The sequence below is a fragment of the Xenia sp. Carnegie-2017 genome, unplaced genomic scaffold (genome assembly GCF_021976095.1).
Source record: "Xenia sp. Carnegie-2017 unplaced genomic scaffold, XeniaSp_v1 HiC_scaffold_3, whole genome shotgun sequence".
Classification (NCBI taxonomy): Eukaryota; Metazoa; Cnidaria; class Anthozoa; order Malacalcyonacea; family Xeniidae; genus Xenia; species Xenia sp. Carnegie-2017.
In genome coordinates, this window is record NW_025813493.1 from 8304360 (window position 1) to 8328695 (window position 24336).

At 34.9% G+C, this 24336-nt stretch overlaps 1 protein-coding gene and 1 long non-coding RNA gene across 6 annotated transcripts; both read right to left on the reverse strand.

The window, feature by feature from the left end:
* Positions 1-1236: 1236 nt before the first annotated feature.
* LOC124454338 (CD151 antigen-like) lies at positions 1237-21560 on the reverse strand. 5 transcript variants are annotated; one of them, XM_047005152.1, is made up of 9 exons: positions 9578-9668; positions 6962-7030; positions 6693-6772; positions 5240-5431; positions 4700-4774; positions 3609-3713; positions 2804-2962; positions 2423-2506; positions 1237-1579 (listed from the first exon to the last, which is right to left on the reverse strand). In XM_047005152.1, the coding sequence occupies exons 3-9, from the start codon at positions 6759-6761 to the stop codon at positions 1520-1522; spliced, it is 744 nt and encodes a 247-aa protein (XP_046861108.1). In that variant the 5' UTR covers positions 6762-6772; positions 6962-7030; positions 9578-9668; the 3' UTR covers positions 1237-1519. The 5 variants fall into 5 exon arrangements, 3 of the variants coding, with proteins under 3 accessions (XP_046861108.1, XP_046861106.1, XP_046861107.1); XR_006951413.1 differs by lacking the exons at positions 1237-1579; positions 2423-2506; positions 2804-2962; ... (2 more) ...; positions 5240-5431; positions 6693-6772 and adding exons at positions 11491-11622; positions 12274-14375; positions 18250-19130; positions 20683-20747; positions 21290-21556 and having other exon boundaries at positions 6967-7026; positions 9578-9819; XR_006951412.1 differs by lacking the exons at positions 1237-1579; positions 2423-2506; positions 2804-2962; ... (2 more) ...; positions 5240-5431; positions 6693-6772 and adding exons at positions 11491-11622; positions 12274-14375; positions 18250-19130; positions 20683-20747; positions 21290-21556 and having other exon boundaries at positions 6967-7030; positions 9578-9819.
* A 1136-nt stretch (positions 21561-22696) lies between these two features.
* Positions 22697-24166, reverse strand: LOC124454667. Its single transcript, XR_006951562.1, has 2 exons — positions 24112-24166; positions 22697-23135 (listed from the first exon to the last, which is right to left on the reverse strand). It is a non-coding gene; the product is annotated as an uncharacterized LOC124454667 (long non-coding RNA).
* Between the last annotated feature and the right edge of the window lie 170 nt (positions 24167-24336).

A 24336-nucleotide genomic window follows, 5' to 3' on the forward strand; every position in this document is an offset into this window, starting at 1 on the left:
TTTATGTATTAACCTGTTTACTATAACAGTAAATACTTCATTTACAGAAACACTAAGTGGCACTTATTAAACTGTTTGCATAAAGCCAACTTTGCAATCCCATTATGATTGTCTACAGTCAATCAAATTGAGCAGGCAAGCAGTTTAATACAGTTATTTTTATTATAAAACATAAACTACAGTGTTCATTAATTTTGCATGGCACTGCATTCAATTTCAACAAAACTCTGTTTTAAACTTTTCTTTCATATTTTGCAAAAACAATACGAACAAATTTTGGAGGCTAACTCAGTTCACATCAGGAGAGTATAGCTTGATCATGATGCAAGATAGATGCGAAACTCGATAAGAATTGACTGCTTTGCCTTGTCTGGCAAGCAATTAAGTAAAGAACAAACAAGACTGGAAACACAAAATAGTCAAAATACTGAACACTTTTTCTGTCGCTATTTCGGCATCCGCATACCAAGGAAGTGTACAGATTGTTTATTAAACAAAATTTTAAAAAAGTTTAAATAAATAGTTTTGATATTTTCTATACTCGCAATCGTGGTGGTCAAATCCGGGTGGGCGACAAAATTTTTTTTAATGAGCCTGCGTGTTTCCACTGACTTTGACCACCAAAATTCGCCATGTTTTTGACCACGGGCCGCGCGAAGTTGAAGCCGTTTTTTGTAGGTAGTTCTTTGTAAGCTTAGTTTTTCAAAAAATACACTTTTTATATCGCTAAATTTTACCTTTTTTCTGTTTGTTTAATACCTTCAATATTTAGCTTTGACTATAGTTAGAGGCATTAGATTTTTCACTTAAGTAACTACACAGAACAAAGGTCGTTTCGTCCCCATTAATTTATCTTATTTCCTTAATTATCATTGTTGTAATTTTGTATCATATTACTTTTATATAAACCATGCATTATTTATTATTTCACTTATACTGAAGATGTCATCACGAGATGTCGAAACATGTCTATTTTAAAAAAAACTCGCCGTATATATTAAATACGCAAAATACTGTTTATTGTATTCTCAGATGCCCTACTTATATATCATCTCATTGACGTCTTCACGATTTCGCCCAAGCAAATGCTATAGAGCAAACAGAAAACATTTTACTTGTTCCTATTGTGTGATAGAAATTGAAAGTTTGGGAGGGCTTGAAATTGCTTGAAAACACTCGCACTTAGCGTGCTCGAGCTGGCCAGTTGTCACACAATGTCTCGATACTACATGTCTCTTTTACTTTAGAGTAATGAAGAAAAGGTTTTCTATTTCTTAACTAAAAAAGAACAATATTCTAACACAAAGAAAAACTATGAGTGGCTTTACGTACATCATATATATTATCCTATTTTACAGCTTTGATAAATTAGCCGACTATAATACACAAGCTTCTACACACTTTCATATAAGCTCACATATATATATAACTAGTTGAAATACTGCTTTTGTCCTTCATTAAGCATTTGTCCTGCACGTGTTGGTGACTTTGTGGCTTGGGTAAGATCGTTTATAATTAGTTAAATTTTTTCATAGCCAATTGCCCTGAAGAGACAGATAGCGAAAATCATACCAAGGATCTATAAAAAACAAATGTCCACGTCCATTCAGCCTGTCGCTGCAACAGGTATAAAAAAACTGGTATCGAAGTATGTATTACAGTTTCTACTAAATATGTATTTCACACTCGGATTGATAAAAATTCTATCAGAAGATAGGAGGGATTGAGAGCGATTTCTAATTGATAATGGAAAAGGTTTCAAACAATCGAAAAAGTGGCAGTATTAAAGTTTTTCATAAAAGAAGAAAAAAAAAATACAAGTATTTATGACAAAAAATGAACAAAAACAAACTAAGCTTGTTCACTTTGATTGCTGAGAAAAAAAAGGGGAAAAATTCTGTTTTTTGTTTTGTAAGATGACAAAAAAGTAAGATCATATTTCGGGGAAGAGAAACAGGCTTGTTGGCCTTATTGCTTTCCTTGTGAGCCCACTATGAACAGTGTTCGACAGTTGTGTAACCAGCTCGGATTTTTACTCAAACTATGCAAATATTTTTATTTTCACCGACATTGAGAACTGAAGGTTTTTAAAGTCTGTAAAAACTGAATGGTTAAAATAACCATAAAAACTGGTTATCTCAGAGGCATTAAACCACTTTAAACAATATTTTCATGGTTACTTTAACCAATCATATGGTTATTTTAACCAATAACTTTTTTACAGTGAAGAAATGAATAATGATAATCCTTCAAAATTTACATAGCTGATGTAAATCTTGCATGGGCTGTCCGCGCTACCTATATTTGATGAACTTAATTGCACAATTATAACATGCATATACAAATATGACTCCGCCTCCAAATTATTAATTTCCTACGCCCATGTCATATAGTTTGTGATGGGATAGGCCATTATGTTCACCTGGGTAACTGCAATACCAACACCAATACCACCTATGACAATTAAATGTTCCTTTGCCCAATCTTTCATTCCTTTGATACAACCCTATAGATATAAAAGAAGAAGGTAAATAGATTTTTATTTTAGAAATAAATTAATATTTTTATGCCTTTTCATAGCAAGGACAGCATGAAGTGGAGGGGGAAATGTGAACTAGTTTTTAAGTTTTTAATCTAGTAAAATATTTCGCTTACTGTATGAAATGCAAAATTTTAGTCAACTTCACATTCATATGCACTTTTAAAAGACACAAATTTTGCATGTCCGAGTCTTAAAGCATCGAAATCATTTATAAAACGTGTTCTTTGAATGTCAATAAATACTGCATATTCACAAAACAACCTCTTGATAAACATCATTCAGTTTCAAAGGAGCTCTTGTACAGTTGACAGTACTTCTTTTACAACACGATGTAGGAAAAAGCTGACCATTGTTCTCTGATTTATTAGCCCAGTAGGAATACTGCCAGTCGCTGTAATTGTTCGCCCCACAGCAATCAATCTAAATAAATTTTGGATATGAATGTATTTTTTAAACAATTAAAGGTAAATTTTCTTGTGAGCAATGAACGGTCACACATTTGATTATTATACAAACTATCTTAACATTCTATACTTAAATGCAGAACATTTCATCTCTTATCTTGTAAATCGATAATATTACACATCGTGGTCACTGTATATATATGAAAATATACCATCAAAACTTTTATTGAATATAAAAAATTAAAACATTTAAGTAATAGCAAACATTTCTTCAGTGTTTCAAAAGTTTGAGAGAAACGAGAAATTTCGTGGCAAGCATGAGCACGAAGAGTTAGTGTTTTCAAGCAATTTCGAGCCACGTTAATTCTCCCAAACTTTCACAAGCGTTTATATATCTTGATAGGAACAAGTTAAACGTGGGATCATATTAACTGAAAGGGATAACGCCCGCGTAAAAAGATAACTTTATTGACATTTTGATTAAATATTTTCTATTTTTGTTTTATCAATATCTCACGCAAGCTACGTGGTTCCTGCCTGTTCATTAGAGTGTTGTAGAAACAGGGTTTTTGGAACCATTCAACCAATCAGATTTCGTGTTTTCAAAAGGATATTTTAAAAATTCAAAAAAATCATATTGAATGATTACACGCAACACTTACATGCTTTTGAGCAAAGTCAACTGCTTTTGTGACGCTTGAATATTCAGATTTTCCATATTCTTGAAAGACGGATGAATTGATTGCTTTGCTTATTTCTTCTTCCATCTACGCACATTTAAGTAAAGAAAGAATTTTTTTCATTGAAAAAATGGAGTGTAAATCGAGTGAAAATCTATTTCATACCATTTAAGATTTGTTCGCAAACACATGCACATTGATTTTCTCTGAATATCGTATCTGATGAGTTTACTTTTATAAATGGCCAAAGCAGTTACCAGCGGAGGATCCAGTGTACGTCAAAAAAAAATACAGCTCCTCAGTTTTAAATTCAAATTACATTCAGAAAAACACTATTGGCTTTTAATTTCTAAAGAATATAATTTTACCAATGGATTAGCCTCTAACGTGTTTAGAAATGTAAATATATGCCAAAATGTGCTGCAGTAATTTATTTTGACGTACTTCGGATCCGCCCCTGGCAGAAATAGCTGCATGAAAACTTTTATAGCAACAAAGTTGCATGTTTTGTTCAACGAATACCATCATAAAACTAAATCAAAAAACTGCTTTCAGCTCCCACAATGGATTCTAAGCGGAAAAGCAAGGCGAATTGAAGGATTTTGATTATATAAAAGTGCATGTTGTACATTTTGGTGCATGAAAGTGCGCATAATATCTTCATTCGTATAAGTTGATATAGAAAAAGCTTGAAATATACAAGAAATGTGTATATTGCATGGACAAAATTAGTTAAACTGGCCGGCAGAGTTCTTCCAAGTCTCGAAAGCTTGAAGGCTATTGATGCATATATCAATTGGCCGTACCTTGTCTCGAGCGCCTGAGGGCCAGTATGTTTTATATTTTATAATCAAAATTATATGGAGCTGTAACTTGTCTTGAACGCCTGAAGGCCAGTATTTTGCATGTAGCAATGAAACCTTGTCTCGAAGCTATATGTTTTTACATATATTATTATATGGCAAGCGTCACTTCCGGCTAAATGGCGCTAAAGACATCGGTCCGATATTTGCCGTAAAGACCTCGAGCTCGGATATTAAAGGCTTAATAATCGATACTGTGAAGTTTTATACCTTGTCTCGATTACGATATGCCATAGTTCCAGCGGCAATCTCAAGTATAAAAACAAGGAATACAAACAGGGCGTACTAAAATAAACAATTTAAGGCATTATATGTATGGATGGTGATAGGCAACAGCTGTTACGAAATTGACAACCGGCAACAACTATAATATGTATTCCTGTTAAACGTTTCAGCAACTCCGAAAATTCAAAAAAGTATGACAATTTTAGAGACTCATTAAGGCACTAGTTAAAATAATACAACAGCTAGACTAGATGCGTATACAAACATTTTTGATTCTTCGAACATCCACCTGTTTTCTAATGGCCGCTTTAGACATTTTACTGAGCAAAGCAAATATCCAGGTGAAATATAATAAATAACAGCTATGCTGCTAAAGTTATTTCATAATTAGTATAATAGCTGTATAAAAGTACAAAAATCCTCTTTATTTTATATTGAGTAAGCAACAGTTAAATAAAACGTAAGAAAGCTTTTTCCACGTTATTGCTTTCATAAAAGTGCAAGGCTCAGCAAAAAATTATTTACCAACATGAGACAACATTTGTTTTCCTTTATGGCGCCACAGCATCCCAAGACTCCGATACCAAGAACGAGTAAGCCGGCTGCAATCAGAATATTAGCAGCTTTGTCAACATCAGCATCACCAAGTAAAGCTTCGTAATCTTTGGCTGTAAGTCGACTCCACAGGCCAACACCGAATACTGAAATCCCGGCAATCTACAAATTAGTAGTAGGAAAGCAATTACTGCAACATGGGACTGCTGGTCAAAAACATTGACAATCTTCTCTTGCAATCTTCTTGAAAAACTGTAATATTTTCAAATGGATTGTATGATTTTTTCTAAATGAATTCAATGGTGCATTCGGCCTTAATTTTGCTCCAATGTTGAAAACAATTCTGTGCAGAAGCAAGAAATTTCAAAAATTATCAATAATTATTCAATAGTAAAGTAAATGGTTTGAGCCCGGGAGTATCGTTACATGTTTGTAAATGTAGATCGTCCAGGTTGGTATAGTCTTGAGAAGGACTGTTTTTGTTGTTGTTGACTGACGTTTCGACAACCTTAGAGGTAGTCATCTTCGGAGTCATATTTGAAAGTCTCTTGCAGTAATTCGTGATTGCTGCATTTGACATTTTTCAATTTAAGAAGTTCTATATTGTTTCTATTATTTATATCAACGGATATGATCTTTCAATAAATTTGTTTTTGAAACCATTTTACGAAGAATAATTACAGCTTATTTGACGATTAATCCGACATATACATTCACATAAGAATCCTAATTTATATTGTAGAAATTGTAGGTTACTCTGAATGAGCCACTTTTTGGGGGAAATCAATTCGATTTTCATACACACACCCAAACCACAGGTGATTTGAAAAGCAGTTATTTTTAGCATGTGTTAGAGGTAATTGCTGTAACTACTTGGGAGACCATTTTATATTTCCAGTGTCACATATAAGACGAATTCAGCAGAATATATTACAATAATGTATCTTTTTAATCTCAGCCGCCTTCAATATGGCAAAACATGCAATCCTGTAACAAATGATTTCTACACTGTTTGCTTGTTTATTCTTTGTAAAATACAATATGAGAGAGAAAAGTTACGAACAACACGAGAAACTTTTATGGGAAAATCAGCGATGCATGTAAATTTGCAGACATCTGACGAAAAGCACTTCAAGTTTTCGTCGGTGCTTACAGACATTACGAAAGCAAAATGACACATTATTCCTTCGCTAAGATTTCCAAGCTTCGTTTTTTTTAGAAAAATGCAGTTATCAGTTTTTAAAAAGGATTTCTTTGCCGAAAGCTTAGACGTGGCTGACATGCAATTAAACGTATACAGCTCGACGCTTTTATGATAATATATTCACAGGCAGTTTAATTTTTCCCTATTTTTTTCTACATCGATGACACATAATAAATATAGCTACGTAAAGCACTAAAAGCTTTCGAAGTAAAAACTTACCCAGAAAACAAGATTAAATGCAAGCAGAAGATACTTCGTGCAAGCCATGCCAAAGCTCAAGCCGCCCATTTTTATTAATCCTGTAAGTTAAACATATAGCTACTACTCATAAGAAATTCATCGAGTATAATCAATAAAGTAGTATATATGAAACTTTATACGCTCATTTGTTTAAACATGAATCGACATGTAAAAATACTGGCTGAAAGAGGCGAGAAGCACCACCTTACTACGTCGATAAATTTGATTTATGTTTTTGATCGGGTTACCTGTGATTTTAGGCTTCGAAAAGAGCAAGTCAACCTGTAGATCACTTCAGCAGAAATAGGACAAGCTGTCTTGATAAATGAAAATTTTAGATTTGCAAATTTAGAAATGTAAATTTCTCACCCGTTTTACCTGACTTCAACCAATGAGAGCGCGTCAATTTCGGCGACTGCCTAAAGACTGATAATGTATTTGACTATAGAGGAGTTTAAACTGTGCATAAGATATGAATTACAGCTATAAACTATATGTAAAGGTAATTATTGCTCAGCATTTAAAATTTTACGAGCTTAATGGCAATACAACACATATTTTTATGTGCAGTAGTTGAATGTTATTGAACGGTTGCTATGACAAAACATGAAGATAACACGAGGAATTTGAAATTTCGAAACTGAGTTGTTGGATAAACACCTGCCTGTCGCAATTAGGAGACACGATGAAATATGATTCAAGTAAGACGGGCGAAATTAAGCACAATCGTTCATGAATGTTCACATAAATAGGACTATAAAAGGAGGAGTTAAAAAATTCCAAAACGAAAAACGATAACTGAAGATTCGTGCGAAGGACAACGATTTGTACAGTTACAAAAGGAATAAATTCTTATCATCTCTGCTTTTAATTTCATTTTTTCTTTTACTTGAAAATGAAATATTTATGAAAAATTAGCGACGATGTCGTTTGTTCACTAATGCATCAGCTACGCCAAGCTTGAAGCAACTAAACTTAACGCGTAAAATAAAGAATTCACGTATGAAAATGGAGGTTATATGTTGGTTTTTATCAGTAATAAGGTTAGCCTACATTTTTATTGCCAATGAGGAAATCAGCAAACCATGTCGTTTATTTCCTTCAGAATATTGTTTGTTTTGTTTTGAATGAACACAAAAGTATTCGCAAGACATGGTTTTTGTCATAGGATTTTAATGAACACACAAAAATGTACACCAGAAAATTGTTTGTTTTGTTTTTCGATTGAATGAACTCAAAAGTATTTGCAAGACATGGTTTCTGTCATGTACACCAGAAAATTGCTGATGACTATAGACCATTTACTTTGTTTACGTTTTGCCTACATGCAGGCACATTAATCACTAGAGAAGTTACGCATTTTGCTAGTGTTGTCTAAACCCACTCAAACAAATCTGCCTGCCAGAAAAACGTAGACAAAGCAAGAGGTCTATAGATTGGCATTTATTTTAACATCCAAAGATTTATTTCAAAAGAAAAATTAAACGAAATTATTTGGAAAACAAATTTCAGTAGACCGCTTTCAACTCCAAATATCAAAAAAACACGAAAGATGCCGATTCATTTCGGTTTTCCGGTGGTTAATGTACAGAACCGTATAGATAAAACGTTTATTGAGGCGTGTTTATTGATTTCTGATATCTTTTGAAATTTATTTGTCTTTCTAAGGAAATCAGTCGAACACAACTAAAAACACACGAGTAAAACAGAGTGAGAAAAAAAACAAAGAAAAGTTTAAAACCCCATTTAATTAAAAAAGCGCCAACATCTAAGGCACCACTTGTTTATATTTCCTTCAGCAATTAAAAAATATGTATTGTATTTTTTTTACACATCAGCAGTGGGAAAAATACCAGCCTTTCCGGTAATCTGATTGGCTGCGGCAGCAGAGAGAATTTTACTATCTCTGACTGCGGTGCGGAATCCTGTGGCAGCGGCGGAATTTTACGATGCATAACCGCGGTCCGTAAGCCCAAAACTATAAATACTTGGACGAAGGTTTTTTTGCTTTGCTTTGCTTTGTTTTACAAAGGAAACTATTATACAGCTTTTGAAAATAATAATAATCTAATTCAAGTGAATTTTGAGTTTCCTAAGCAAAATGAAAAGCAAAGTTTTGATTATTTTCTTTGCCGCCATTGTCGGCGAAGACCTCGGGAAAATGACCTCCCAGCTTTTAAATAAAATATGCGCATCATGATGATAAAAAACAAAAGAGAAAACTAGCAATGAAAGCCAACACAATGCAACAATGAGCATGTGAAACTACACAAAACTACACATAAGTAAAAAGAAGTACACAAACTGAACATAAAAACCTATGAAAGATCTACATGACTGAACAAGAACTCAATAATTATAACACGATACAATTAAGAGCTATCCAAACTTGAACACACAGACTTATGCAACTAACATGAAACTATGCAATGACTAATCTGAACATGAAAATCGTACAACTGCGCTAAATATTCTTTGGAACATACAACTATGCTATATCCTTGAAGATACAACTAAACTAAATGTATGCAGCTTGAATATCATAAACTATACGTACATAAATCGTGCAATACCGAAACAGCAAACGATAAATCTACAAAATAAACTATAAAAATACGCTAGAACTAAAATTGCAAATACAATAATGCTTTCAAAAAAAGAAATGAATGCATTTCTCATCAAAACAGACGTGTTAAGTGCATATACACAAACACTGAACTTTCTTCATCGTGTACATTGGTACTGTATAGTTTTAAACTCAAAGTCGGATAAATTATCAAATGTTCCTTGGCAGTCTATACAGTTGCATAACGTCTATATACAAATAAAGAAACTCGTGCCTTTGTATTTTCTGTAGCCTTTACCTTCAAGTTTGAGAAACTGTCATATTTTTCACTACGGTCTTCAGCCTTGATTCCATTTCTTGTCCAGCTGCACTCGACGACTCTTGACCAGATGTGTAGAATATTCAAGGACTGAATGTGATTGTAAAGTTTTCGTGCTGGTTGGTCTGAGACTTTTTACGAATGCTTTTATATTTCGCTACGTATTTGTTCACCAAAGACTGAATTCGCTCAGGATCTATCGAATGACTGGAGTTGGCAACCTAAAATATTAAAATTGTTGTACGAGATCACACAAAGACATTACACAAAGTATTAAATGTCCAACATACGTTCGACGTAATGTGATTTATTTGCTTTTATAACTAAGAATACAAAGATAGTGCAAAGTTTCAGAAAAAACACCGTCTTTCGATCTTTTGGCTTGTGTAATTTGAATGAACCGTAAAATGTTTCAAGCATTTATTTCATTTCTCTATTCACACACGTATCATTTTGATATCACGAAGCGCGAGCATCTATTCACTTCACGGCAAATAAAAACATTTTTTATAAAACGTACCAAAAGCTACAGTCTAAAAAACTACTTGTTGTCTACAGTTTACATTTAGGCGATTTTTTAATTGTACACAGTGTAATGTTGTAATGTCTATGGTTGTGTATTGGGTAGTTAACTTTTGTGCAAATTGAGAGATTGCCTGTCCGATAACGGTGATTATAGGAATGAGTTAGAAATTGCATTTGTTGAAATGCACAGTCAGAGTTCATGGTCATGACAGTGACCATCTATGCACAGTCAGAGTTCATGGTCATGGCAGTGACCATCTATGCACAGTCAGAGTTCGTGGTCATGCCAGTGATCAACTAAATCTAACTGGCACAGCGCTTTTAACAAATTCCTTTATTCAAAGACGTTTAACGGCAACAAACAAATTTAACGATATTGCAAGTGCACAAAGCTTGTCATGCTCGATGAAATAAAAATACCAGTAAAATCCAATTCGTTTACTTGAAAGGATTTTTAGATTAATCGATTAGTAGCTAGTAACAGGATGATTTCTGGAGTAGGCCTGTATGTTTACAGATGCGCGTGCGCAAACCTTCTGCGTGGTATGTAAAAAAATGGTTGGGTATTGTCGAAAATTGTTCGGTTGCTAGAACGTCTAAATGAGAAAAGCATGGGAAGAGACACCGTACTCTAAACCTTCATTATAAAAATTTGCAAAAAACTGTTCATCTCAGCGCAAATGCGGTGTAATTAATCGTGTACATGATGCAATAAAGTCTAAATTCTTAGCAGAGTAACTTGAAACTCGACGAAGGTACAATTTGAAGATTTTGTGTGCGCAGTAAAGATGCGCATAACACAATTATGCTCCTTGAATTACAAAGAGTAGTCACTTGGAATCATTCTTACGTCTGTATATAAATTTTTATGTTCAACAGCAAAACTGTTCGATTTCAGCCCTCTGTCTGCAAATAAGCTTTAGTTTCACTATTGATGCGTTCGTGGTGCTATTTACGTAATTATTTACGTATTCATTTACGTAATCATTTACGTATTCATTGTACCGAGTACCTAGGCTGTTGCGGTATTCAAAAAACGGATATCGATGTATCGACAGTTTTTCAAATATTTTTTTTATATTTTTACGATATTTCGTTATACCGAAAAAACCAATTTTGATAAACCGATATTTCGATATACCGCAACAGCCTGCGAGTTTCTTATAAAAGCGACAGTTGACATACAGTACCGACCTCGAGTAACATGACATGACTCGCGAGTATCGAGTGGGCAAGTGACTCGCTAGTCAATTGCGAGTCACTCTCGAGTGACTCGCAATTGACTCGCGAGTCATGTCATGTTACTCGAGGTCGGTACTGTAGTAGCTATGACGTCATGTTATTTAATACAGCGAGCTCGTTCTAACCTGTGGTACAGCTCTCTTTAAAATCTTCTTGTATTCGTCTTTTGTGATATCTTTTTTCTTAAAATACACTTTAAGCGCTTGTTTCATTTCGTTCTCCACACGAGCTTGACGATGAACACGATCAAGAGCATCCTAAAAACATCAGATTGTCAAACATTTGCAACGTTCAATAACCGTTTGTAAACAGAACATCAACCAGATACTGGTTCAACGAAACCTGGACTGCGCTATCTACGCATTGAATAGTGATTTTGGTAACTGTTTTAAAAAAATCTCTTAAGAAGCAAAAAGTTACCGTCCAAACTAGACAAGATAGATAACATACCGTGTTGGAAGACATCGGTAGATTTCAGAAGTTCAGAATATAGGCTTCGAAATAACGCTGAAGAAAAATATGTCAAATTTTGTAGGCCATTTTTGTCGAAAATATTTTTGCCGGCTATTTTCATACTATATGCCTCCTGAAAAAAGTCGCTAAGATGCATGCAGCTACAGAAAACGTGGATGAAAATGATGGCGGAAATATCATTTTTTCGATTGCCGATGTCACAATAATATTTAGATATATTACTGTAAATTACATCAAGGGAAAAATACATATTTCTGCAAATTTCCTTTGCTTTGAAATCACAAATCGCCGGCAAGGTCCTGAGACAGCCGCCTATCGCGAGCAGCTGTTTCGAACACTGTCAACAAGGAACCCAAGACAAGAAAGCAATACTAACATGTCCAAGATAACCCAAGAAAGGAAAGCAAAATAAAACGATATAACAAAAATCCTACCTCGATAGCCTTTTTGTCTTTAGCTAAAGGTTTAGATTTCAACTTAGCAAGGGCCTTTTCCCTCTTTTCCTTATACCGTCTTTGTCGTTTTGCGTCTTTAAGGATATTTTTACTATTTGTATTGACGCCATAAGCTTGCACAATAGGATCATTGACAACCCTGTTTAATAGACTTGGAATGGTAGCACAATAATCTGGAATTTCCTGTTTATTTGAAGTCCACAATGCGTGATTACCCAATATATTTTTTGATGGTTGTTCAATATTAGTAGTTTGTTGAGATCTAACGAACTCCTGGTGAAGTTGCTCAATGATGTCGTCACCCGAGTTAAATCCTGTGTTATCGTTACCAGGTGACGATACATCCATATCAACGATTTCCAGGTCTCCAATAGGAGGCTCTATCTTTTCTAAAAACCCTTCAATTTTCTCTGCGGCTGTGACAACGCCCATTGCGTCTCGAACGATAGTGTTACGGGTTGATATATCAGAAAGACTTAACGTCGAAGATTTAGGCGAGCCCTCAGTACATACTTGTTCTTTCGTTGTCGTTGGCTCTTCGGGCGAATAGAGAGAATCTTCACCCAATGGTGAGAACTGAATTTTCTTGTTCTTACTTCCATCAGTAGTACTTCGCTGAATAGGTGGAGTATTCGAACCAAGAACGCGAGTAGAGGTATTTTCATCAACATTATCGCCTATTCCATCACGGTTGTTTGATAAGAATGGAATAGCAGAGTTTTCACTAACTACATTGTCGTTCATCACAGGCTCGACACTTTGATTGGATAGTTCATTGTCACTGATTTCAGAAAATTGATCAGTCTCGTATGGTCTGTTGGGTATATTTAAATGTGGCGTAGGAACAACCACCACTGAAGAAAGTTTCTGTTTTTTACTAACTAAAGGTTCTCTCCTTAAAGGACTCAACTTTCGGCCATTTTTTTCATCTTTTGGGATAGGACTTAATTTACCCCCTGCACTATTAGGGCTCGCCATACTACGATAACTCTTACTTTCCGTTTTAGTGACATTTGCCTGGAAATCAGGCTTCGAGGCAAAGACATCAGTATCATTAAACACTTCTTCATCATTCACGTCTTTGTTAGTAGTCGTAAATAGCAAATCTTCAAGTTCATCGTCCAAATTTTCAATTGAGTTAACAACAGACTTTTCTTTAGCAGGTTCTTTCTTCTTGCTCTTCTTTTGTGAATTTTTCTTTGATTTTTTTTTGCCTTTAACCTTTTTAACTAGATCTCCGTCGCCGCAAGTTTTGCTTACTTTTTCATCATCGCAGGTTAGGTCTATAAAATTGCTTGACTTCTGAGATTCTTCGGCAGATTTCATTTCTTTTTTAGTATTATTATGAAAATTATTATTAACTTTTAGCTTTTTTTCTTGGTTAGGACTTAATGATGCCCGGTTATTTGACGCAGATAAATTGGATAACTCCACTTCAACATCTTCCTGCTTTGAGACAAGACAAACTGTTCTTACAATTTTCTCTCTTCGTGGTTTGCTGCCACTAAAAGTTTTTGGGCCTGGCATTGCAGTTCCGTTTTTTTCGTTTCTTAAAATAGCGCTTTCTGTTTCATTCATAACAAAAGCATCAGATTTCTTAATCGGTGAAGCGCTGTGGGATTTACTTCTTTCACGAGACATTTCCCTGCGCATATCTCCTCTAACATAGGAGGATTCATTTCTTACTTCACTGGCAATGCGCAAGTTAGTGCCTAAGGTTTTATCTCCTTTACTCAAGCGAGCTGGAGTGCTGTGTATGTAAGGCCTCCTTGGAGGAGAATTAGATCTCCTACGCGGTATCCTTTCATTCGAGGATTTCCCACGTGACCTTCGGCGAGAAGGAGATCGTGATTCAAGCCTACGATTGGGTGACATAGCAAGCCATGGCCTACGTAATGGTGATCTACTACGAGATCGACGGTTCTCAGGTGATTCAGACCTGTTTGAAAATACACGTGATGCATTGTGGGAATTTTCCGGTGACGTATTTTGATTGAAGGATTTAGATGAGTGATGGCTTCCTGATCTCTTTCGACTACGACTACGACTCTCTCGTTTACGTTTCCTCTGACCTTTAATAACTAAAGGAAAACAAAATAACTACGTAAAGCTGTGAACAGGAATAGGAGTTTTTATAAATCGGAGCAGGAATTCAGGTCTCATGTCCAAACTAAAACGCCATTAGTGATTATATGAGTAAATGTTAAATTTTATTAAACGTCTTATCATGCATGTTCAACCAATGACAAAAAAAGCGAATATATGGGATTATTGTCTTGAAAAAGTAAAAACTATCATAGATACCGCTGGAAAGACGAACAGCTGGCACTTTACTAACTGCTCATTTGTTACATTCTCAGTTACCAGTGACGTCGAAGCGAGTTTTTTCTCTTCGGCATTGTCTGCACTCTTACAAGTTGGCTTTTATTAATTGCGTAGCTATTATAATAATTTGTCATTTTAAACACTGGCAGATTGCACCTGTGATACAATCCTTCAAACTAAAATCTCCTACGTACTGTATCATGCATGGCACAACGTGTTCATCAATCCATGAAACAAGAGTATTAAAAATACGATTTCTTCCATGTTGACGTAACGAATTTCTCAATAAATATAATTAGCTAAATTTCATGAATTTTCTGATATGAGACACATGCCTCTAACTCACATACTTGAACATTCTGCAAGTTTAAATTTCGTTAATTCACATGTGTAATAGGGTGAGTTGGGGCACATTTTATTTATTTCATACAAATTGAAGATGAAAAAAAATTCCAAACAGGAATCCTATATTGTTTATTTGAGTCTACAGACCCAGTTTATGTACATAATGGCTTTTATGTTTGAACGCAGGTCTTTGTTATCCTTTTTTTCAAAAAACCTCGCTTTTGAAAAAAAAGATTCCTTTTGTCATAAATCAGTAATTTTCCGCTTTTTGTGCCACGTTGAAGGCAGATTTCGCACAAATTTAAAGAACCACAACAAAAATAAAAACTTTTCCCACATTAGTTCACATTGATCTTTGAAGAAATTATGAATGATCCATTTCTCGAGAAAAATGAACCATGTTTAATTTGAAAATTTTTGAGAAACAATAAAAGTAAACATCGAGGTGTTGCTAGAACAATAATTAGGCACGGGGGTGCACATTCATACCACCTAAATTAACATTTCAACGGCTCTGACTCACTGCTCTGACTACATCTTAACAAGATGTGTTTAGGCAATGAGGCGACTGTTTCAATTCACCCAACGTTCACCCTTAGTCACGTTCAATGTGCCTACACAGAAAGCGGATGATTTTTTCACAAAAATACAAAGATGGCGAACATCTACTGTTCGTTCATTGTCATTTCTGTTCACCAAAACAAGTGTAATGAATGACATGCATTGTTTTCGAACAATTTCGAACGTGTCAATCGACAAATTGCTAAAATTTTTCAATTAAATCAGTTCATACTCGCAATAAGTTGAGTTACGTGTTCAAGCATTACATTAGTAGTGCTTAAACGTTAGTAGTGTTGTGCACCGGAGTACCGGAGCTCCGGCTAATTTTGTCTGCAAGAGCCGGTGTATAGCGGGGGCCACACTATCGTCGAAATGCAACGAGTTTCGTGACGAGTCGCTCGTCAACGAGCCGTCGTGACGAGTACATGTGCCACATTGTAACGATTTTCCGTACAAGCATGGACGATTATCAGCGCAAAAAGAAACTTCTATTATTGAAGAGAAAAATTCTACTGCTTCTAATTTCTGCAAAACGGCGTACATACAAAAGAAGGTTCTGGGTACATCCCATAAATAAAAGGCGAGAAGAGAAGGGCTTGTATGACACGTTGTTGCAAGAGCTTCGTCAAGCTCTATTGGTCGCAACTTTCAGTTCCCGAGCAACATCCTTCCAATTATTTTTCTTTATATTGCGTGTATCTTTATAGTCAGGATGAAATTCGTCCCACAAACATCGCCTCTCTCTCACTAGCTCAATTAATATTTCTAGCCAATCCGCCATTTTGCCACAGCACAGTGAAAGTAAACATTAGTCATGTGATTTTTCTTGTCCAATCAGAGTAGATATGCAACAATTACTCGTCACTCGTTGACGATTTCGGTGTGCATGCTCAACGGCGACGAATTCGTCCATATCGTCATATTTTCTCGTTGACGAGCGACTCGTCACGAAATTCGTTGCATTTCGACGATAGTGTGGCCCGCGCTTATGTCTAGCAGCTGCTGTTTGTGCCGCAAAATACTGTCAGACTTTGGCAAACGTATACCATCAAAACATTTTTGTTTCAACGAACGATAACTATCAGCTGAAATTGTAGAGCTTGCATGAAAATAGAACGTTTTACGCATGACACAACATGACGCTAGATTGCTTTTAAGGTACGTTTACACACAGCGATTTGTCGGGCCGACACTGACGCCATATTACGTGTTCTTGCCATAAATGGAAAATTTGTCGTGTAAGACAAATCGCTGTGGGTAAATATTGCATCCGATGTATTTACACGATTTCGAAAGCTGAAAAAGAAAACAAACAGATCAAAGAACAGTAGCAAAGCAAAATTAAAACTTGTCACTGTGGCTACGGAGGCAATGTATATCATTACTATTGTCTCAAAAAATAAAGAAGAAAATAAAATAAAGATCGGTGTGGGTTGAGTGCAAATAGAGGTAAATTTGCTCATTTCTTTTTCAGAAAATACATTTGACTTTTTTCTTTTTCTGAATCTCTGCAGCTTTCGGTTTTCGATAAAAGCAACAACGCTTTCAACATTTTCTTTTTCCGTGTCGACAGAAGACATTTCGATATTTATTTTTCGACAATCATAATTTGCTTGTTCTGAAACGATACAGTACCGCTCGCGTCTTTGTTAACATAATTTTACGTATCATACGCGTTTCATATCGATCGTTACAATGTGGCACATGTACTTGTCACGACGGCTCTTCGACGAGCGACTCGTCACGAAACTCGTTGCATTTCGACGATAGTGTGGCCCCCGCTATACACCGGCTCTTGCAGACAAAATTAGCCGGAGCTCCGGTACTCCGGTGCACAACACTACTAACGTTTAAGCACTACTAATGTAATGCTTGAACACGTAACTCAACTTATTGCGAGTATGAACTGATTTAATTGAAAAATTTTAGCAATTTGTCGATTGACACGTTCGAAATTGTTCGAAAACAATGCATGTCATTCATTACACTTGTTTTGGTGAACAGAAATGACAATGAACGAACAGTAGATGTTCGCCATCTTTGTATTTTTGTGAAAAAATCATCCGCTTTCTGTGTAGGCACATTGAACGTGACTAAGGGTGAACGTTGGGTGACTTGGAACAGTCGCCTCATTGCCTAAACACATCTTGTGGGCCACAAGTTTTTCACACTTGTTGTGTCACGTGTTACCCTCTTTTAATAAAGTTTAATCAATCAATCAATCAATCAATTTCATACGCGTACCGTATGTTAACAAATACGCGAGCGGTACTGTAGCAACATAATGAAAATCGGGAACAAATCTGTAGTTTGTTACAGATTTTCATCCGATTTTTCGCGTCGGGCGACTTTCCAAATATAGCAAGAACACGTAATATGGCGTCAGTATCGGCCCGACAAATCGTTGTGCGTAAACGTACCTTTACACATGCTAATTTATGATTGAAAGTAGGAGTGCAAATAGACAAAAATTTTACTAATAATTCACCTTAAACTGTTAATAAGTGACTTGCAACATTAACCAGCCAAAACGATATATTCGAGTGATAAAATAGCCGGAGTTTAAAGCCGGAGTTCAGAATTGACAAGAGGCCGGAGACGGAGGCATAGCTGAAAAACCGGAGTTTGCACAGCACCGAACTCACCTCATTCTATGACAGTAAGTTAACATGTCGCTAATTACCATTACCATACCGAAATATTACATGAAGTATCGCTACATACCGTTAGTTTTGTCTTCAGTTGTGTCCTTTTTTCGACGTTTTTTCTTTTTCTCGCTTTTGCCGTTTTTATCAGATTTCTTGTGTTTCTTGCGCCGTTTCTTTTTTTCTTTATGTTTTTTAACTTTTGCACCCGTATCCTTGTCATGAGATGGAGTAAGGACATTATCATCCACATCTAATGTACCAATATCAATGTCTGCATTAATCTCCAAGATGTCCTCCTCACGCATCTCATTATTTACATTATCTTCATTATTTACAGTAGCACAATTCGCCAAATCCTTTTGGTGGTCATCAGTTCTATCTTTATCCTTTTCACAAGCGTTTAAAGCTTGAGAAGTTTCACTTTGAGCATTAAAAGCAGCTTTCCCTTGGTTAGAAGTTACAGCGTTAACCGGTTCATACACACTTTCTCCTTCTTTTGCTCCGTTTTCAGCAGAAGAACACACTGACGTACCAATTGCTTTGAATTTGGAATCAACAACAGTTTCTTTCTTGATTACAGCAGCTCCAGCTTTAAAACCATTTTTCAAATCTTCACCTGCATTTTGCTCTGAAGTAGGACCATATTCATCTGGTTCGGCCGTCATTATTGCAAATGGATCACTAACATTATATTTTAAAGGATCCCCAATGGTTTTTTCTTGGCTACTTTTGACTTTGCTACCTCCAACATCCTTACTAACGACGGCTGAAGTTGATTTTGATGAGCTAAATTTTCTTACCGGTCGCTTTTTCTTCGTGACGACAATGTCATCAAAAATGGGGGCATCTTTCAGAACTGCATTTGAAGTGGTAATTTGAAAAGGTGTGATCCTCGGTTTCGTTCCATTTCCTTTAGCAGCATTCATGATTCATGGAGTTGGCAAAACTACATTGGCTCTAGATACACGCAAAAAAAATATTCACATGTCATCAATACCTATGTACTGCTTTCAAACAATTCTATAAATCAGGATGGTCGTCATGGTCTAAATGATGATAAATGTGGAAAATTTTGATAATTGCTGAGTTGTAGAATAAAATTTCGATTAATTTAACCAACTTAGTTTAAAATATTGTTAACTGCATATGGTTTAAAAAATTATGATAGCTGTTCCAACTCCAAAAATTAAATAAACAGTGTACAAAGCCACCTCTAAAGCCATAATCTACAAATTTTTCATTAAATCAACATTCTTTTCTTTAGCAATTTGTTTATGACACGTGTTAACAAAACCATAAGGTCATGCACAACAAAGCATAAAAAAAGCAACAAATTTTACTGACAACATACATAGAAACCCTAAGAATAAGATTAAATCCACAATGGCAGGTTCATTCTCAAAATAAGTTCGCAATAGCTGAAAACAATTGCTTATTTGCTTAGCCGAATGACGATTCTCATTGTTGAGTTATATCACCATCATTTGGGGCACAAATGTCACAAAGCACAAATAAACATAAACTGACAAAAATTAGTACATGACAATAAAGTGAATGGTTTGAACATGTGAGTATCGCAACATGTTTGTAAGGGTGCAGAGTCCCAGAGAAGGACTGTTGATGTTAGTGTTGACTGATCATTTGAAATCATTTGAGAAGTCATTTTCATACCTGATGCCAATTCTGACATTTACTTCTCACTTGACTCAAAAGATGGCTACCTGGACGATCTACCTTTTATCTACAAACATGTAACAATACTCCTGGGTTTAAACCAATCACTTTAAGCATGACTCGATACATCAGACGACCAATGCTAAGTACTCAAACAAACAGAGTGGAATAAGATATTTTTTGGTTGTCAAACAAAAAGCTGATTAACCAAACATAGCTCCAACTATTCTGATCTACATTAACATCTTTTTAGATTTTGAAAAAAGTGGTTATTTTATGAGATTTTCGAAATCACAAACATACATAGATGAATTAAATATATAAAACAAAAATTACAATGCAGACTCTAACTTCATGGATGCAAAATTATTAAATAAATTATACTGCTGAATGCTTGGTATCTGATATTTCCACAATTATAGAAAATTGATGAACAACCCTGGTTGTACAAAACATACATATACAAATCTTATTTTACAATGACAACTAACGAGAACTTATCTTGCCAAAATGTCAATTATCACATCAAGTTTCAAATTGGGAAAGCTGCAGTTACATACATGATTTTGAAATGAGATGTTTTTTGTGATAAACAAATTTTCCCTTTTGGTTTTCTTAGTTTGAACATAGCAAATAGCTCTATGTATGATTTATGTATTAGAATACATAAATTAAAACAAATTTAATGTTTGATATCTTTATGCATGATATTGGTGGAAGTATACGACTCTTCCATTATTATCTATGATGTTGAATTTGGTTATACAGTGTGCAAATGACAACCACGAATTCATCAAAAATGTCAAAACATGTACATATAGAATCAAATACTTACAGCTTATATTACAATGCAGTTTTGTCTTTTCTTACCCTCTTAAACTAAATGTAGAAGTAATACACCTAAAAAGTAAAATTGTTAAGATTACTGAATGCTGAATGATATTCTGTAATTTAGTAGATAATAAGTCAACAGCTCAAAAAATTGAAGTAGATGATATAATTCTTAATAGTTGACATTTCTCCCACACAGCGAACAAGCAGCAGTTGTACTGAGCAATTTTGAACTAATAAATTTGCCTCGTAGTCGTATACAAACTTTTCTAGCATCACAAAGCTAACCTGAATAGACAAAGGAATTTAAAGAAGTGATTATTAATTGAAAGACTGAGAGTCCCTTACAATAAACCAATAAACATTGAATGTATCACGAGCACGGCGGAACTTTCCCCTTAGTTACTTTCTATAATGATCGAAAAAGTTTGTATTCATTACCAAGGATAGATGACTATAAATTTAATAAACATCACTACATTCTTACAAGGTGCCGCTATAAGGTATTAAAAATTAACTTAATAAAATCACGCATTTTAAATTGCATCCACAATATTCAACATATATTGTATTGTATATTCAACCTGTCTATTCAACAAAAATTAACTTACTGCGCCAAGAAAAATCCATGAAATTGTTGAAGTTCCTCATTTCAAAAATACAATGTGTTATGTTTGCCATATTGAATCTGAGACGTGGTTGATGGATAAATATGGATTCTCAGGGATACCAATTGGCAGCTGTTTCACTATCATACGTCAATCCGAAGAACATTGTTCTTCGGATTCCGAAAGAACAATGTCCATTCCGATCTCATGTTGGACTCGTCCATCGAGAAAATTTTTATGTGAATTCTAATTTCTATGAAAATAGGGGCTATAAAAGCTTACTAGCTAAAACAGCAAAACATTGCTTTAAATTAATATGACGACACTCAAGAGTCAAGAACCATGTCCAGCCGACAATTTAAAAAAATATAGTAAAAAAAAAATTCCGAAGAAACAAGAGATCTTGAGATTACAAAATATGAATCAGAATAAGACGAGAAGTAAACAGTAAATTGTCGACTTTATTTCAAAGTCGTCCTCAGACAGAATGATATTTGAAACCATGCATACACCTATATATTCGCAACGCATGAATTAAGTAACGGAAGACAAGCAATAGAAATGAAATAATGTGATATTTACAAAAGCGGAGTTACAGCAGAATTAAATAGTGTGATATTTACAAAAGCGGTGTACAGCAGAATTAAATAGTAGGGTATTTACAAAAGCGGAGCTGACCATACTGACGAAGTCGTTCACTCCACAGCCAAAACAGTCATGTGACTAACTCGAAACATAAAGAAACCTTTCAAAATGTACAAGAGTGAAGTTTTATGTAAAGAAGCCTAATTATAATTTACAATAGCAATGGACACAGCATAAATTATACGTTGAGTTGCATGCTATTACAATGAACAGTTGCAGTAAGCAGTGAGAAAGTAGTTTCGATTGAATTTTTTACATCTAAATTTTGACTTTATAAACAATATAGAAAACAAAGTTTGAAGCAATGTGATGGGGAATAGATAGACTGATAGAGCTAGGTACAAAAAATTATTTCCTACTTGGTCGGAATTTTTTTGTCAAAATACTCCATTCCTTACAAGTAGACTAAAAATAAGCTTCATTCCATAAAAGAGGCTAAAATTTAGCGTAGTTTCTCACAAGATGTTAAAAAAGTTCGTCGTTACTCACAAAAAGCTAATATCGAGCGCCATCGTTTTAAGATGGTAAAAATGAACGTCCTTTCCTGTCAAGATAGTGAAAATTAATGCACTACATCTCGATTGACTAATGAGAGCACTCCTTTAAATTTTATGGTAAGGCCACACAGGCACATTTTGAATTTTTTTGATGAGATCACTTCATCAAATACAAACAAAATGACAGAAAGCCCTTAAAAATCATTCCACAACAACGTCAAGTTGCTACAATTTACAATAAAGTTACAATTACAATACATATATAACCTTTCAGCGTTTCAAGTGGTTTTTTAATTCAAATGCAATCGTAGTGCTTCCACGTCTAGTATTTGGGTAAAATCGTGAGGATATGGTTTTTATGACGTAACTAAAAGTTCTGTTCCTACCAAGGGTATTAATATATAAAATTCTACAATTTCTATTGGGTAATACTTTCTATTCATTCAGTTTATCTCCCAAAGTGCACGATCATCATAATTATGATCTGACATCACGCACTTTAAGGATACTGACCAACCACCTTCCATTCCCACTGGTTTTTCTCCTGTGCTCAAAATAAATCGAAAATTCACCATGCTTTGTATCAGGTAAACATTTTTTTGAAGCACAAGTCTCCAATGTATACGATTGTCGTTCTTTTTGTAGGTACCCACGACAGGATTCGACTCATTTATCCCTCTTTCGCAGCCGTAATCATCTGTCATCTTCTGTCAAGTTAAGTAAAAGTATTGTTTAGCCGCACGATTTTCAATTATATATATACTGTGGCTATGTTTTATAATTCTCCATTGCCCAAGATTATAATAGTTTGCGTCGGAACCAACAACAAAATATTTATTTGAAAGCCCGTACTTGGTGGCAGAAATACTGGTAGAAAATAGTAATCTTTTATTTTTCACAATTCGTATTTGATACCAAGCTGGAACAAATAAGAAATTTATCGTTGTAACGAACGTTCCATATTGGCTAGGAGTGCTTAAAGTATAATCGCGTTTAAATCAAATCAGTAGAGCAGAGCTGAGTATATGAATTTTCATTCCTCAACTTGCGTTTTAGTTTCACTCATACTGAAAGTATGTGGGAAAAATCTATAAAAGAAGTCAACAACTTGTGTATGGAAGTTCGGATACTCTGATCTACAGTTATTTCTTGTTTAGAAAATTGCTTCGATAGATGTAAATCAGGGGTCTCCAAACTTTACAGCCAGAGGGCCACATGAACTTTCATCCAGCTTGTTGAGGGCCGACGAATAGTATACCGCTTGTCAAAGAGAGAATATTTTAATAAAACGAAGTATATAACAAAAGCTTCATTAGTTAAGAAAATATTTATTCAAAATTTAAAGGTTAAATTTCAACCAAGTGTAATATCATAACAAAATTACAATTAGTCTGTTCAGTTTTCTCAATGTGAATGGTGAAATTGGCTTTCTTAAGTGTCTCTGCGGGCCGGATTAAGAGGCCCAACGGGCCGCATCTGGCCCGCGGGCCGTAGTTTGGAGACCCCTGATGTAAATAATGTTGCAGAACACATTTCAAGTAAAATTTTAAAAAATTCGTACCTCTCCAGCTCAAAACTTTTGACCTTTCATGTAGTTTACTTCCATTATCAAAATATATATATTTCTATGTGTGCATTTGCCTGGTGTGCTAATTACGAATGAAATTAAATAAATTTCATCACCTTTTTTAAATTCGCCGTCAACAAGATTCACGCTTGCATATAAAAAGGCTCTCACCTAAAAAACCACAGCTTCATATATTGAAGTCATCATTTTTTATTTCTATGAAAATTATGGCTCTCAAATCAACGTTTTATAACTTAAGCTTTGTTTAAATTAAACTTTTGCTTCAAACGTATTTTTTAATACAACTAAGCTAGCAAGAAAGTAACTTTTCGCAAATTTAA

Bases quoted from the DNA above. Each gene is read 5' to 3' on its own strand.
- LOC124454338 (XM_047005150.1), bottom strand. From the start codon at position 19,099: ATGAATGCTGCTAAAGGAAATGGAACGAAACCGAGGATCACACCTTTT. The intron at 11,623-12,273 runs GTAGGATTTTTG...TGATGTTTTTAG, and splicing joins AAGACAAAAAGGCTATCGAG to GATGCTCTTGATCGTGTTCA. The intron at 9,820-11,490 runs GTTAGAACGAGC...TTAATATTTTAG, and splicing joins TAAAGAGAGCTGTACCACAG to GTTGCCAACTCCAGTCATTC.